Below are 16,622 nucleotides of genomic sequence, written 5' to 3'. Positions count from 1 at the left end.
AGAAAGACTAATAAAATCTTCCTTAGTGGCTCAGAGGCAAAGAATCTGCCTGCCAATACAGGCGGTGTGGACTCCATCCCTGGGTTGGGATGATCCCCTAGAGGAAGGCATGGCAATCCACAAATATTCTTGCCTGGAGAATCTCATGGACAGAGGAGCCTGGCGGGCTACCGTCCTTTGGGTTGCAAAGAGTTGGACATGTTTGAAGCAATTGAGCGTGCAAAACAGAAAGAGCATTTAAAAAATAATGCTATTTCCTTGACTGAAAGATTAGAATGATCCAAGGAAATCTGTTCGAATAAGTCCTGGGGAAGCATTTGGAGCTTTCTTCTGTTGAACCCAGAGGACTTTTTCAGGGCCAGGCTAATTTCCCCCATTCTCCTTCCCACTTGCTGCACATCCAGGCCTTCTGCCTGGTTTCCCTTCTGTTTTCAAGCTGCCACTGCTCAATTCATTCCTTAGATTTTCCAAGACTGAGTTTGTAGTGGGACACAGTCCTCTGTTCCTTAATGCATTGAAAGGCAAGCACCCAGCCCTTGGATAATTTTAATATTTTACTTTTAGTGTTTATCACTCTGTATAGCCTTTTTCACCGACAAGGACTTATGGCACCTGTCGTCTCACTGTTTCGTCTCAGCACCATATCAAATTCTGTATGAGTTCAATGGTGGTGGTGGTTTAGTTACTAAGTCATGTCTGACTCTTGCAACCCCATGGACTGTAGGCTGCCAGGCTCCTCTGTCCATGGGATTCTCCAGGCAAGAATACTGGAATGGGTTGCCATTTCCTTCTCCAGGGGATCTTTCCAACCTGAGGATTGAACTTGGGTATCCTGCACTGCAGGCATATTCTTTACCAACTGTGCTACAAGGGAGGCCCTAGTGCCACATAATGCTTTGTGACAACCAGCCAGAACTCAGTGAGTAAAGCAGTACACTTATTTAACTTATGCATTTTCAGGTGAAAATGGCCTTGGCTTTTGGCCTTGGCTTGGATAATCATGTATTGACTGATCATGATTGGGATCTTTCACAATTCTAGTGTTGGACGGCTTATAATCTAATCTAGGAAAGTCTTAGCTAGGACAACTGAGGCTCTGTTCCATGTCTCATCCTTTAGCAGGCTAGCTTGGGCATGTTCTTGTGGCAGAGGCAGAGGAATAAAAAATCAAGGGAAATGTGTGCTTTTTCATGCTTCTTAATAACATCCCCAAAGCTAAAGCAAGTCACTTGGCTGAACCAAGAAACTAAAGGCGAAACAGAATATCCTGCCTAGAATGGAAGAGCAACACAAACTTACAGGGCAAAGACAAATGTACAAGAAGGGATGTGTTGGGGGGATAACTAATACAGTCAACCCTTCACATTCTTTTTTCTCATTCCCTCCACTACTTAATTGAGTGGTCAGCCTTTATTCCCTGCTCATACTCAGAGTCCTTGTGGAAACAGCCCAAGGGGAGATTCTATTAAATCTTTTGCCTTTAATTCTGACGTTGATGTTTTAAACCAATTTTCTGGTTTCTTAATAATAACAGCAACAATAAACTAGTAATGATGCTGAAGCTGAAACTCCAGGACTTTGGCCACCTTATGCGAAGAGTTGACTCATTGGAAAAGACTCTGATGCTGGGAGGGATTGGAGGCAGGAGGAGAAGGGGATGACAGAGGATGAGATGGCTGATGGCATCACCGACTTGATGGACATGAGTCTGAGTGAACTCCCGTAGTTGGTGATGGACAGGGAGGCCTGGCGTGCTGCAATTCATGGGGTCGCAAAGAGTCGGACATGACTGAGCAACTGAACTGAACTGAACTGAGTAGTAATAATGATCAAATCTTTCTATGTAACACATATTTTCAGATTTCTTTACTGGTATCATTTAGTCTTCTCATAATGATTCTTTTAGAAATTGCTTCCCTGGTGGCTCAGTGGTAAAGAATGTGCCTGCCAGTGCAGAAGATGCAGGTTTGATGCCTGGATCGGGACGATCCCTTGGAGAAGGAAATGGCAAACCACTCCAGTAACCTTGCCTAGAAAATCTCATGGACAGAAGAACCTGGCAGGCTACAATCTGTGGGGTTGCAAAAGAGCTGGACATGACTTAGAGACTACAGAACAACAACAAATCCCTATGTAACTGCTTAGCATTTTGATGAATGGATTCTTTTATTACATATTCTAAGAGCAGATATACCAAGGAATGAATATTTTAGTAACTGAGATATGAGAAATTAGCTCTATTGATAATACTGACTTTATATGAACAACATGAGGCTGCATTTATATGGAGCTGAAATCAATAAGGTACCCTTAACTCTGCCCCAAACTACAATCCATCCTCCTCTCTCAACTACACACGATTTACCTATTGACTTTAATTTTACTTTATTTTCTCATGTTGATAAAATTTTTTCCAACCTTATGATGATATGCAAAACTTAACAGGTTGTATGAATATCATAGCAGAAAAAATTACAATTAGAAAATTATACAAAAAATGTTCTTCATCACCTTGCAGGAAGCATACAAAGTGGTCAAAGATAAGTTTTATTCATTTGCAGGAGCCTGTAACATATAAGTACAAGAAAATGATCAATATTATTCCAACACATTTCAACTCAGAGCTTCTATCAGAATAAGAAGTAAGATTAGATTCATGTAAAAAGGTTTCATAACTGCCATTTCCCAGATTTTCTTCTAGTATGGGATTGTATTGGGTCTTGATGAATTTGGTTCAAAAGCATAGTGAATACCAATAGAAGTTCTCTGAGAATTACCCTGTTGATGATGATATCATTAAGAGAGCTATAAGTGTGCCACTGAAATGAATGTTCCAGATTATTAAATTTTATCACTTTAAAAGCCAAATTAATTATTTTTATTTTAACCATTTTTTGAAAGAAACCCAGCACAAATGTGCTATCTATTTTTCTGCTTCTTGAGCTGAGCACACTAAATATTTTATTCATTTTGAAATGACTAGGTCTCAGGTTACCATTATGAATAATTTTTGTTTTATATGTTAATATAGTGTTTCCCTCAGGGGCTAGTGAGTTATGTAGGTCTGCTTGATTAATTACCTTAGGTTTTTTAATAAGTTCTGGTGATTCTTTTGCCTATATTGTCTCTTTTTACTCTAGGCCATTTCAATTCCCTTTCCTTGACACTCTTAATCTATTTTTTTTCTGTAACCCCTCTTTCAGTACAAATCAGATAAGCATTCAAAATCAGTAGATTAAGTTGTATATTAAGCTATAATTCAGTAGCCATTTGCCCAAGAGCTCGAGCCCCACACTTCTTAAAATATGATAAATCAAATTTATTTGTTCATTTGAAATATGTTTTGAATGCAAATACCATATTTCATTGAATCTAAGGTGTCAATTATAATATAGACCACTATTATATGGACTACTAAGAAAGAAAAGAAGTTGCACATTATAAGATGCATCTCCAATTTAGAGATACTAAAATGTATAAAAATGAAAGTCTTGGAGGAGATGAAATGTGATGTGTGTGTGTGTGCTCAGCTGCTCAGTCATGTCCAACTCTTTGCAATCCCATGGACTGTAATCTACCAGGCTCCTCTGTCCATAGAATTTTCCAGGCAAGAATACTGGAGTGGGTTGACATTTCCTTCTCCTGGGAATCTCCCTGCCCCAAGGATTGAACCCGTGTCTCCTGTGTCTCCTGCATTGGCAGAGGGATTCTTTACTACTGCACCATCTGGGAAGCTGAAATGTGGTAATGTGAGTGAATAATGGTCTGGGTGATGAGGGTATCTCAGTGATCAAAGCAGTCAGTATCCCTACTTTAATAGAGCTTACATTCTAATGTGGGGGTGGTGGTGGTTTAGTCACTAAGTCGTGTCCAACTCTTGTGACCCCATGGACTGTAGCCTGCCAGTCTCCTCTGTCCATGGGATTCTCCAGGCAAGAATACTGGAATGAGTGCCATTTCCTTCTCCAGGGAATCTTCCCTAGCCAGGAGTTGAACCTGGGTCTCCTGTATTGCAGGCAGATTCTTTACCAACTGAACTACAAGGGAAGCCCACATTCTAATGTGGGGTGGGGGGAGCAAATCATTCTGTCAGGTGTTCATTAGCTCTGAAGGAGAAGCAAAGCTAAGCAAGGGGAAGGAGAGTGGAAGTGGGGGTGTTCTTTTCTTGTAAAATAGTTAGATAGTCAGTTTCCCAGATGATTCAGTGGTAAAGAATCCACCTGCTAAGCAGGAGATGCTGGTTCAATCCCTGGGTGAGGAAGATCCCCTGGAGAAGGAAATGGCAACACACCCAGTATTCTTGTCTGGGAAATCCCATGGACAGAAAAGCCTGGCTGGCTACAGTCCATGGGATCACAAAGAGTCAGACACGACTTAATGACTAAACAGCAGCAGCAGTCAGAGAGTCAGGGAAGGTACTCTGATCAGGGATATTTGAGAAGAGACCAGAAGGAAGGGAAAGGATGAATCATGAAATAGGAGATAACTCCAGGAAGTGGGAACAAAGACTCTGAGATGGGAACATCTAGGCTGCTGGAGGAGCAGAAAGTAGGCCAGAATGGATACAGTGGAGGAAAGGGGGCAGAGAGTAGCAGGAGATGACATTAAAAAGATGGCGAGCTCCAGAGTAGGTCAGGCCTTGGAGATGTGATAAGAAGAACTCTGGACTTTATGATGCACAGCAAGTTGTGCAAGGGTTTTGAGTGGAGAAGTGACATGGTCAAGTTGTATTTTAACAGAAGCATTGTGATTTCTATGTGGATAAAGACTGTTGAGGAGTAAGGGGATGAAGACAGGAAGATTAGTTAGGAGACAATTGCAGTTATGCATACAAGACATAATGGAAGCTTAGATAGTAGAACAGTGGTGAGAAGTGATCAGATTCGAGATATATATTTGAAGGTCAGTATTATAGGATTTTATGATGGATTTAATAATGAGGTCTGAGAAAAAGAGTCAAAGATGACTTCAAGATTTCTGGCCCACAGAGGAATAGAGTTGACATTTATTGAGACTGGGGAAAACAGAGGGAACAGGGTGTAGGAAGAAGAAATGAAGACTTTGGTTTTGTAAATGTTCAGTTTGAAATGCCTTAGTTGTCAAGTGAAGTGAGATAGGCAGTTGGCTACATGAATCTGGGCTTTAGGGGAGAGGCCCAGACCAGAGAAATAATTTGGAAGTCAAGAAAAAGAGTCAACAGCGGAGCCAATTGCTGCTCATAGAGTGAGTAAAATAACAACCAAGAGTCGACATTGGATCTGTCAACGTATAGTTTGTGAGACAGAACAGACTGGAGTGAATTCAGGAAAGAAGAGAGGAAAATATGTGGAGGCAATTCTTTCCACAGGTTTTTGTTGTAAAGGGGCCAGAAAATGGAGTAATTATTGCTTTTTCACATAAGTTTGAAATTTTTCCCTATCACTTTTGATATCATTCTGTGAGAAGGCATAGCAACAAAATGTTTGGGCTGCAGGGTACATTACTTCTTTGATGTCATATCTCAAAGGACTTGGTCAAGAAATGAAATAAGCTCAAATATAATTTCCATTAAAAGCAAAATCATGTGTTCTTTATAATTTATATTGCTTCTTGAAAATTCAGGGTAGCATTGAAGATAAAAGAATAAGATTTTCAAATACAGGGTCTAAAAGAGTCAAACACTTTATATTTTAGAAATCCCCACATTAGTCTGTATGGAGATATTTGTATCAATAGATGCCTAGGCAGATATTAGCCTGGGCTTCAGATACTTCTGGATGTATCAATACTTCAGACACTACCTGTCTGAAAGGATGACTGGGGATTCAACAGGAGCTCAAAACAGCTGAAAAGATAGGGAGGTTTCCACATGAATTCATGCTGGGACTTCAAGTAGCTGTTGTCCATCTAGAGTGGAGAGCTATAACCTTTTAGAAATAAGTATTTGAGGATTGAGTGATTGTTCTTCAGTAACCTGCAATATCCAGAAATTATAAACACAGTCTTGTTATTTTTCTGACAAGACTGTATTTGGGATACTATATTTGGGATATAGTAATTTGGGATAACTCCCAATGCTGACCTCAAGGTGGGATGACAACCCCATTCTCTAGAGTTTCTTCAATCTAGTCTTCTTGTGGGTCTCTGGGTATTTTCACAAGTGATCAGGGATCATTCACTGCTGCCACTGCTGCACTGGATACCACACTATCTACTCTGGCCTGATTGCCCATGGTATCAGTTCAGTTCAGTCCTTAGTCATGTCTGACTCTTTGCGACCCCATAATCACAGCACTCCAGGCCTCCCTGTCCATCACCAACTCTTGGAGTTCACTCAGACTCACGTCCATCAAGTCAGTGATGCCATCCAGCCATCTCATCCTCTGTCATCCCCTTCTCCTCCTGCCCTCAATCCCTCCCAGCGTCAGAGTCTTTCCAATGAGTCAACTCTTCACATCAGGTGGCCAAAGTACTGGAGTTTCAGCCTTAGCATCATTCCTTCCAAAAAAATCCCAGGGCTGATCTCCTTTAGAATGGACTGGTTGGATCTCCTTGCAGACCAAGGGACTCTTAAGAGTCTTCTCCAACACCACAGTTCAAAACCATCAATTCTTTGGCATTCAGCTATCTTCACAGTCAAACTCTCACATCCATACATGACCACTGGAAAAACCATAGCCTTGACTAGATGGACCTTGGTTGGCAAAGTAATGTCTCTGCTTTTGAATATGCTATCTAGGTTGGTCATAACTTTCCTTCCAAGGAGTAAGCATCTTTTAATTTCATGGATGCAATCACCATCTGCAGTGATTTTGGAGCTCAGAAAAATAAAGTCTGACACTGTTTCCACTATTTCCCCATCTATTTCCCATGAAGTGATGGGACCAGATGCCATAATCTTCATTTTCTGAATGTTGAGCTTTAGGCCAACTTTTTCCACTCTCCTCTTTCACTTTCATCAAGAGGCTTTTTAGTTCCTCTTGACTTTCTGCCATAAGGGTGGTGTCATCTGCATATCTGAGGTTATTGATATTTCTCCTGGCAATCTTGATTCCAGCTTGTGCTTCTTCCAGCCTAGCGTTTCTCATGATGTACTCTGCATAGAAGTTAAATAAGCAGGGTGACAATATACAGCCTTGACATACTCCTTTTCCTATTTGGAACCAGTCTGTTGTTCCATGTCCAGTTCTAACTGTTGCTTCCTGACCTGCATATAAGTTTCTCAAGAGGCAGATCAGGTGGTCTGGTATTCCCATCTCTTGAACAATTTTCCACAGTTTCTTGTGATCCACAGAGTCAACGGCTTTGGCATAGTCAATCAAGCAGAAATAGATGTTTTTCTGGAATTCTCTTACTTTTTCGATGATCCAGTGGATGATGGCAATTTGATCTCTGGTTCCTCTGCCTTTTCTAAAACCAGCTTGAACATCTGGAAGTTCATGGTTCACATATTGCTGAAGCCTGGCTTGGAGAATTTTGAGCATTACCTTACTAGCGTGTGAGATGAGTGCAATTGTGTGGTAGTTTGAGTATTCTTGGCATTGCCTTTCTTTGGGATTAGAATGAAAACTGACTTTTTCCAGTCCTGTGGCCACTGCTGAGTTTTCCAAATGTGCTGGCATACTGAGTGCAGCACTTTCACAGCATCATCTTTCAGGATTTGAAATAGCTCAACTGGAATTCCATCACCTCCACTAGCTTTGTTCGTAGTGATGCTTTCTAAGGCCCACTTCACTTCACCTTCCAGGATGTCTGGCTCTAGGTGAATGATCACACCATCGTGATTATCTTGGTTGTGAAAATCTTTTTTGTACAGTTCTTCTGTGTATTCTTGCCACCTCTTCTTAATATCTTCTCCTTCTGTTAGGTCCATACCGTTTCTGTCCTTTATCGAACCCATCTTTGCATGAAATGTTCCCTTGGTGTCTTTAATTTTCTTAAAGAGATCTCTAGTCTTTCCCATTCTGTTGTTTTCCTCTATTTCTTTGCGTTGATCACTGAGGAAGGCTTTCTTATCTCTCCTTGCTATTCTTTGGAACTCTGCTTTCAGATGCTTATATCTTTCCTTTTCTCCTTCGCTTTTCTCTTCTCTTCTTTTCACAGCTGTTTTTAAGGAATCTTCAGACAGCCATTTTGCTTTTTTGCATTTCTTTTCCATGGGGATGGTCTGATCACTGTCTCCTGTACAATGTCACGAACCTCCGTCCATAGTTCATCAGGCACTCTATCTCTCAGATCTAGTCCCTTAAATCTATTTCTCATTTCCACTGTATAATCATAAGGGATTTGATTTAGGTCATACCTGAATGGTCTAGCGGTTTTCCCTACTTTCTTCAATTTCAGTCTGAATTTGGCAATAAGGAGTTCATGATCTGAGCCACAGTCAGCTCCTGGTCTTGTTTTTGCTGACTGTATAGAGCTTCTCCATCTTTGGCTGCAAAGAATATAATCAATCTGATTTCGATGTTGACCATCTGGTGATGTCCATGTGTAGAGTCTTCTCTTGTGTTGTTAGAAGAGGGTGTTTGCTATGACCAGTGCATTTTCTTGGCAAAACTCTATTAGTCTTTGCCCTGCTTCATTGTGTACTCCAAGACCAAATTTGCCTGTTACTCCAGGTGTTTCTTGACTTCCTACTTTTGCATTCTAGTCCCCTATAATGAAAAGGACATCTTTTTTTGGTGTTAGTTCTAAAAGGTCTTGTAGGTCTTCATAGAACCGTTCAACTTCAGCTTCTTCAGTGTTACTGGTTGGGGCATAGACTTGGATTACCGTGATAGTGAATGGTTTGCCTTGGAAATGAACAGAGATCATTCTGTCGTTTTTGAGATTGCATCCAAGTACTGCATTTCGGACTCTTCTGTTGACCATGATGGCTACTCCATTTCTTCTGAGGGATTCCTGCCCGCAGTAGCAGATGTAATGGTCATCTGAGTTAAATTCACCCATTCCAGTCCATTTTAGTTTGCTGATTCCTAGAATGTCGACATTCACTCTTGCCATCTCCTGTTTGACCACTTCCAATTTGCCTTGATTCATGGACCTTCATTCCAGGTTCCTATGCAATATTGCTCTTTACAGCATCGGACCTTGCTTCTATCACCAGTCACATCAACAGCTGGGTATTGTTTTTGCTTTGGCTCCATCCCTTCATTCTTTCTGGAGATATTTCTCCACTGACCTCTAGTAGCATATTGGGCACCTAGTGACCTGGGGAGTTCCTCTTTCACTATCCTATCATTTTGCTTTTTCATACTGTTCATGGGGTTCTTAAGGCAAGAATACTGAAGTGGTTTGCCGTTCCTTTCTCCAGGGGACCACATTCTGTCAGACCTCTCCACCATGACCCGCCCATCTTGGGTGGCCCCACAGGGCATGGCTTAGTTTCACTGAATTAGGCAAGGCTGTGGTCCTAGTGTGATTAGACTGACTAGTTTTCTATGATTATGGTTTCAGTGTGTCTGCCCTCTGATGTCCTCTTGCAGCACCTACCATCTTACTTGAGTTTCTCTTACCTTGGCTGAGGGGTATCTCCTCACTGCCACCCCTCCTGACCTTGAATGTGGAATAGCTTTTCTAGGCCCCCCTGCGCCTGCGCAGCCACCACTCCTTGGACTTGGGGTTGCTCCTCCTGGTTGCCGCCCCTGACCTCAGACGTGTTGTAGCTCCTCCCGGCAGCCCATGGTATACTCTGTTGTAACTGCAAGCTGCTTTTAGTTCACTTTTTTCTGGATATGGGCATGTTCAAATGCCTATTTCAAGGCAGCCATAACTGACACTTTCCTCTAAACTTTAGGCTCTGTTGCTGAGTCATCGTGCCAGATACCTCCATCTTCGCTTGGAACGATTTCTTTTCTAGGGCCTCTGTAGGGCTCCCAGGCAATTTGCCTTCTCCCTCTGCTCACTTTTGTTGGCCAGATATGCCATCTATGACTGAACTCTAATCTTGGACCATATTTGAGTTGTTTGCCTTGAAGGCTCCTTATCCCTCATGTAAATCAGTGAATGTAAAGGGATACCAGAAGCTATGAGTGACCCAACCCTTCATGCCAGATGGATCCAAGTCTCCAGACAACTGGGGACTGTTCAGAGCAACATATGGATTTTGGAGAAGGGGAGAAGTGTTGTTAGCCTGAGGTCTCTGTGTTTCTACCCTTCTTACTATGCTAAGTAACCGCAACTTAGATCTCTGGAGAGGCAGAAAGAGAAATGGAGTTCAGATTCTCTGAACTACCGCGAAAACCTTTTGGGGGCGAGTATTGCTGAGATCTAGAAAAGAATCTCAGTATTTGTGTCTGTGACTGTGTGTGGAGAAAGGGTTTTATTTGCTTTTTCCTTTACAGAGTATAGGACATAGCTTGAAAATAAATCCCTTGAATGATTTTGTTCTTGAAACTTTGAGAGTTCAGATGGGTGGGGAATGTGTTGGAGTTTCATTTAGAATTGCTATTAAAAAGCCTTTGTGTATACATGATGATGATACTGACATGTACTGCTGGCAAACGAAGTGTTTAGTGGCAATTTTTGTTCTTCGCAGCAGCAGGGATGAGTCTGAGCTGAGGCATCCTTGCTACTCTCCAGTTCCCCATTTGTGAAATGGTTGGCCGCTTCTGGGGAGGAAGCTGATGGCTGGGAACCGTTTTCTCTGTGCAATGTTAAGTGCTCCTTGTGGACACTGCTGCCAGAGAGATGACCAAATGCTGGCAAATTATTGTTCATCTCAAGCAGTTCCTAATGTACTTTCCTACTGAGGGGAAGTCGGAAAAGAAAAGGAGGCTGCAACTGGCAGGGGCCAGGGCCTTCCTCTCTTTGGCTGCTCCCCAGCTCCTGGGTCTTGCTTTTGTGGATGCGGTGACCACGCAGGCAGCTCAATCCTTGCACTTAGGACAGCTGCTTATAAACCAGCTGAAGCAGCTGGCAGGTGAAACATTAACACGTTATGCTATAAAATATTTAAAGAAAGCTGTGAATTTAGTTTTCTTTTGATTATTTCTCCAGATCTATACTTCAGTAGCTTTGCCGAAGGGCCAGAATCAAACCTGAGATGCCCCCAGAGCCCATTTAAGTACTTTGCAGTGTTTACTTAATATTTTAAAGATAAAAAACACTTTGAAACATTGAGCACTGCAAAAGAACAAAACCTATTTATGGACCCCCAGGGCATTTCACCTTTAAGACGACTAAGCAGTCAGGAAACTGAAGAAGTCTTTCATTTTTATAGCATTAGATAAATTATGGGGTGAGTCAGCTTCAGTGGGGTCTTTTAACTCTTTCTGTTCTGCTTTCTGGTGTGTGAAACATAATTTCTAGAGAAAATACTTCCTTTTATTATGATGCCTTTTGACACTTTTTATTTAAAATGTTTTAATGAATCTAACAACCAAATGTGTTTTGCCACGATCCAGGGCTTGAAGAGGAAACAAAAGAACTGTAATAGATTTGTAATAGATTTCTGATTCAGAATCAGAAGACAGGGGTTTTAGTCTGACTCTGGTGCTTAGTGGTTATGTAACCTCAAGAAAACCTAAGACTATGCTGATTCCTAGTTATGCAAAGGTGGGCATGTTACTTGTTTTCTGAAACATAAGGAGAATTAATAATATTCCTCACTGGACTGCTGTGAGAATTAAGAGTGCAGATACAAAGACTAGTGCAAACCCTTTTTGATGATTTCAAGTGTTCAATAGTGTTAAATGTTAATAGATCTGAAAGAAAAGCATTTGGTTTTAACTATTGTCTTTATTTATAAAATGATGATAAAATACATCACCTAAGGTTATTATCATATTTAAATGCATATGACATGTGTGGGCACTTTGAACACTGAATACCATGTAAATGGAATATACATTGATAATCATAATGAATTTTGAGAACTGTCAGAGAAGATGGGTATGTAAGAGGAAACAAGAAGGCAGAGAAGACAGCAGGAAAGTTGGGAACAGACCCATGGAGAGGTTTGCACATTATTAGAAGTGGAAGAACAGAATGAACACTGGCCCCCAAGGCAAATCACACCAAATCCAAATGCTCAATTGAAACCAAAGCAAAACATAGAAACAAAACAAGACAAAAAACTCAATGACACTCAGCTCGCTGGTGCACAGAGCACGCTAGCTGCTCATCTCCATCTTAAGAAAACATTCTTTATAGCTTTATTCTCAGGAGAACCTGCTGGATAGTGCTGCTGGTTCTGGGATAATTATGAAGAGTACTGAGAATATAGAATGAACACAGCTGCTGAAGAACATCACATGGACCTTCCTATTTTAGTCCCAGAGCTGTTTCTCTGGCCCAGCATGGCTCCTCCTTACCCAGGCAGCTCCAGGAGCCCCTGTTTCATATTTCTCTTCTTAGGAGATAATCACACCCAACCCAGCACTTTGAATTCTAGGACTAGGGAGATGGGTTTCAGTCCCTAACCCCTTACTTTCTTCCTATGCCAGACACAGGCAACAAGATTTTTCTTTTAAGAAATTTTCTGCTAATAAATGTGTGGTAGTAAACAGGGGATATCAAAAATGAGAAATAGCAAATATGGAAATGTTACAGAGTTTATAACAGTAATAGTTCCACTATTAACCGTTGTGTCTAACTCTCTGTGATCCCATGAATTGCATCATACCAGGCTTTCCTGTCCTTCACTGTCTCCTGGAGTTTGCCCAAACTTATGTCCACTGAGTCAATGATGCCATCCAATCATCTCATCCTCTGTCACCCCCTTCTCCTCCCGCACTGAACATTTCCCAGCCTCAGGGTCTTTTCCAGTGAGTTGGCTCTTCACATCAGGTGGCCAAAGTATTGGAGCTTTATCTTCAGCATTAGTCTTTCCAGTGAATATTCAGGGTTGATTTCCTTTATGACTGACTGGCTTGATCTCCCTAATGTCCAAGGGACCCTCAAGAGTCTTTTCCAACACCAGTTTAAAAGCATCAATTTCTTGGTGCTCAGCCTTCCCTATGGTCAGACTCTCACATCTGTACGTGACTACTGGAAAAACCATAGCTTTGACTATGTGGACCTTGGTTGGCAAAGTGATGTCTCTGCTTTTTAATACATTGTCTAGATTTCTCATAGCTTTTCTTCTAGGGAGCAAGTGTCTTTTAATGTCAAGGCTGCTGTCACTGTCTGCAGTGATTTTGGAGCCCAGGAAAATAAAGTCTATCACTGTTTTATTTTCCCCCATAAATTTCCCCCATTTTTTCCCCCAATTTATTTGCCATGAAGTGATGTGACCAGATGCCATGGCCTTAGTTTTTTGAATGTTGAGTTTTAAGCCAACTTTTTCACTCTCCACTTTCACTTTCATCAAGAAGCTCTTTAGTCTTCTTCACTTTCTGCTATTAGGGTGGTGTCATCTGCATATCTGAGGCTATTGATATTGATACTAGTATTTCTACTATTAATATGAATGCCACAATTTCCATTATATTTTACATTAGGAATGGAACTTAAAAGATAAGTTTGAGTCAGGTTCACTAAAGTCTTTCTTTTAAGAAAGAGAATGTGAATATCTCTCTTATATGCTGCATACATTAGGATTAGAAATTTCCCATGTATGCAGGCAGATATAGGAATCTTTTCCCCTATCCAGTCATTGTTGGGCAGATGTTACTTTGGTATCTCTTGAAATAATTTTTCTTTCCTCTGGTCATGCACACAAATCTGTAAAGAAGCCTAAAGAATGCTTGTGCAAAATAGAGAAATTTATGTGAGTTGGAGAGGAGTAAACTATCAAGGAGGTGGGGATAGCTTTTCAGAATCAGTGAGGCCATTGATGATGAATTAATCACTATAAATTAGCCTAGGATCACAGACCAGGATTCAAATAAATCAAGCTGATGCAGATCACAAATTTAATAATTTGTAAAATATGGCTCACAATGGTAGTTCATATTCAGGCTCCTGATATTTACTGCTCTAAGATATAAAGGCTTGAAAGAGGTGGGTAAACCCTTGAAAGGGTTTTAGGCCTGTATGAATTTTTAGGAGTAGAATTTTCTGGACCAGTTCTTATGGTTTTCAGTATGACATTCTGTCTAGTATACAATGCTGTTTGCAGATAGATCCTGTTTCTCCTGACATCTGTGGATGCTGGTGAGCCTGATAAGTAAGTCTCTTATCTAGGTGCTCATAATAGTATATAAATTGTAATTTCAGAAATCCTGGGAGTTCTGTAAAAATCTTCTATCCTTCAAAATGGCAGGGGCCTCCATGAGGGCTTAACTGAACCAAGCATGGGGGCCAAAGACAGCTCTTTGATGCTGAAATTAAAAGATTAGGAACTATGCTTTCCTTTATTAATCCTCAACAACATGTTCCCTGCCTTCCCAGGGAAGCCAAACACATGACTCACAAGATCAGGCAGTTTCCTGAGAGATGAGAGTGGAAGGAAAGTATCTACAGATGGAAGAATGGAGCCATGAGACTAGAACTGGAATGAAGGGCAGAGGCAGTGCCCCTTAATTTTCCTCTGTGTTTTGTTAGCAACAAGTTTTCAATGGGAGCTTTCAAGACTCATTAGTTTGAGTAAGAACAAATTAGACAAAAGATCTAGTGTTAGATATAAATTAAAAGCTGTTTCTATGCATTGCAAGTCTCTCTCTCTTAAAAGGAGAATGGATTATTTTTTTAAGCCAAAATTTGAAGTTTGGCATTTGTGTCTCCCCATTCTCAGATCATTTATCACAACTTTTCTTTTTTGAGGTGTTAGAATAATGCTCTGAAGAGTAGGGATAATGGCACATGCTTTTCTAAGCCTCTGGGGACCAGGCAGAGTTTGGAGTGATTTAGGGGCAACCAGACAATGCTTCATTACCCAGGAAACTGACCCTTCTCCCATCTGCTGTAAATGAGATCTGAAAACTTTCTCCATCCTATTATCTTGTCAATTCCTAGCATCAGTTTCTAACAAGAGACTTGAAATGCAATATAGCTCTTTGGCTGGAAAAAAAAAAAGTACTTAGGATTTAGTGGACTGTAACTTGGTTGCAAATCCAAATTTAGCTTGTAATATGATTTCCTTCATGCAGATTGCAATGTTTACATCTTGTAATGAAGCCTATGTTTCTTTGTATCAGTGGTTCTCAAATGGAAAACAGTGGAGAAGAGCAACATGGATGTAAAGATATATCTCCTACATACCTCTGCATGAACATTGACTATTACAGAGTGAAAACTGAATATGAATACAAGAAAATTCATAGAATTTTTATTCATGAAAATTAACTGTATTTTGTCACTTGTGTGCTGTACTATTTCAAAGCTTTCATTATCAGATTCTTGCTTCTCTCAGTCCCAAATTTGTTCATGCATCCAAAATGCACTTTATTTCTCATTTTTTAAAAAGGATAGGTGGCTTAATTCTGTTTAGAAAGAAAGAAAAAGGAAAAAAGATTGCCCATACGTTTCTCATAAACTGATCTGGTTAGACTTTTGGTTGCGAAGAACTCAGCCTGAATAAAGCTGGGGCTTATTGTAGGGCTCTGTATGGATTAGAACTGGGAGTGAAAGGCTGGGTGGAACAAAAACAGCTCTAATTTCCCGCTTCTTTCTTGATCTTTCTCAGGGTCCCTTCTATGGCATCACTGTGTCACTCTTGGTGTCTGAACCATTTTTTCTCTTCCTGTTTTAGTTGCTTTGGGTCATATGGAGCCTGTTGTAGCTACTGTTTCATCTCCAGCTGAAAGACTTCTTTCAAGCTTCAGCTCTTACTGTACATTTCTCAGGCTTGTGTTTCAGGCCTGTGTTCCTGAGAGTCAGGATCTTATTGTCGTAGCTCACCTTGTATTCTACACCATGCCATAAGTCATCGGCTAGCCAACAGATGGTATGGTAGACTGCAGAAAGAGCCACAATTTTCTGTAACCACATACTTGCAATGTGATTTTGTAGCCTCTTTCATCAAGAGATGGAGTCTATTTCTCTGTCCTTAAATCTAGGCTGGCTTTGGCTAGTAGGAAGAAACAGAAGTGAGGTTGCATACTTGGTCCTTTGGAAGCCTTAAACTCTTCTTCTATTTCTCTTGGAACTCTGCCATATGCCTTGGCTAGGCTGATGGAAATTGAGAGACCAAGTGAATAGAGATAAGCCCTCTTAGACTAGCCAGCCTCCAGGCGCTGGCAGCTTACTGAAAATTATGAATGGGCCCAACCAAGTCTAGCCCAAATCAGCCAAATCAACTAGTCTAGTCCAGGACAAATTGCTGCCCTATTTAACCAAGAGGCTGTTGCTTCAAGCCTTAGGACCAAGTATTAGCATAGTTTCCTATACAGTTGTTGTTCTTCAGTTGCTCAGTTGTATGTGACTCTTTGCACGCCCATGGGCTGCAGCATGCCAGGCCTCTCTGTCCTTCACTATTTCCCAGAGTTTGCTCAAACTCATGTCCACTGAATTGGTGATGCCATCCAACCAACTGGTCCTCTGTCTCCTCCTTCTCCTCCTGCCTTCAATCTTTCACAGCATTAGGTCTTTTCCAATGAGTTAACACTTTGCATCAGGTGGCCAAAGTATTGGAGCATCAGCATCAGTCCTTCCAATGAATACTCATGACTGATTTCCTTTAGGATTGACTGATTTTGTCTCCTTGCTGTCCAAGGGACTCTCAAGAGTCTTCTCCAACACCACAGTTTAAAAGCATTAAT

The 16,622-nt window shown here is 41.0% G+C and overlaps 1 protein-coding gene across 1 annotated transcript in view; it reads right to left on the bottom strand.

Moving 5' to 3' along the window:
* Nucleotides 1-15,852, bottom strand: part of LOC138423415 (ribosomal protein eL22-like) — a 73,952-nt gene extending 58,100 nt beyond the window's left edge. Inside the window, exon 1 of the mRNA XM_069559304.1 lies at nt 15,694-15,852. Within this exon, the coding sequence (XP_069415405.1) occupies nt 15,694-15,852 (159 nt within the window). The remainder of the gene's footprint in view (nt 1-15,693) is intronic.
* Between the last annotated feature and the right edge of the window lie 770 nt (nt 15,853-16,622).

Source organism: Ovis canadensis, chromosome 18 (assembly GCF_042477335.2).
Source record: "Ovis canadensis isolate MfBH-ARS-UI-01 breed Bighorn chromosome 18, ARS-UI_OviCan_v2, whole genome shotgun sequence".
Lineage (NCBI taxonomy): Eukaryota > Metazoa > Chordata > Mammalia > Artiodactyla > Bovidae > Ovis > Ovis canadensis.
Note: the sequence above shows the minus strand (reverse complement) of the source record. Positions and strands in the feature narration are given on the sequence as shown.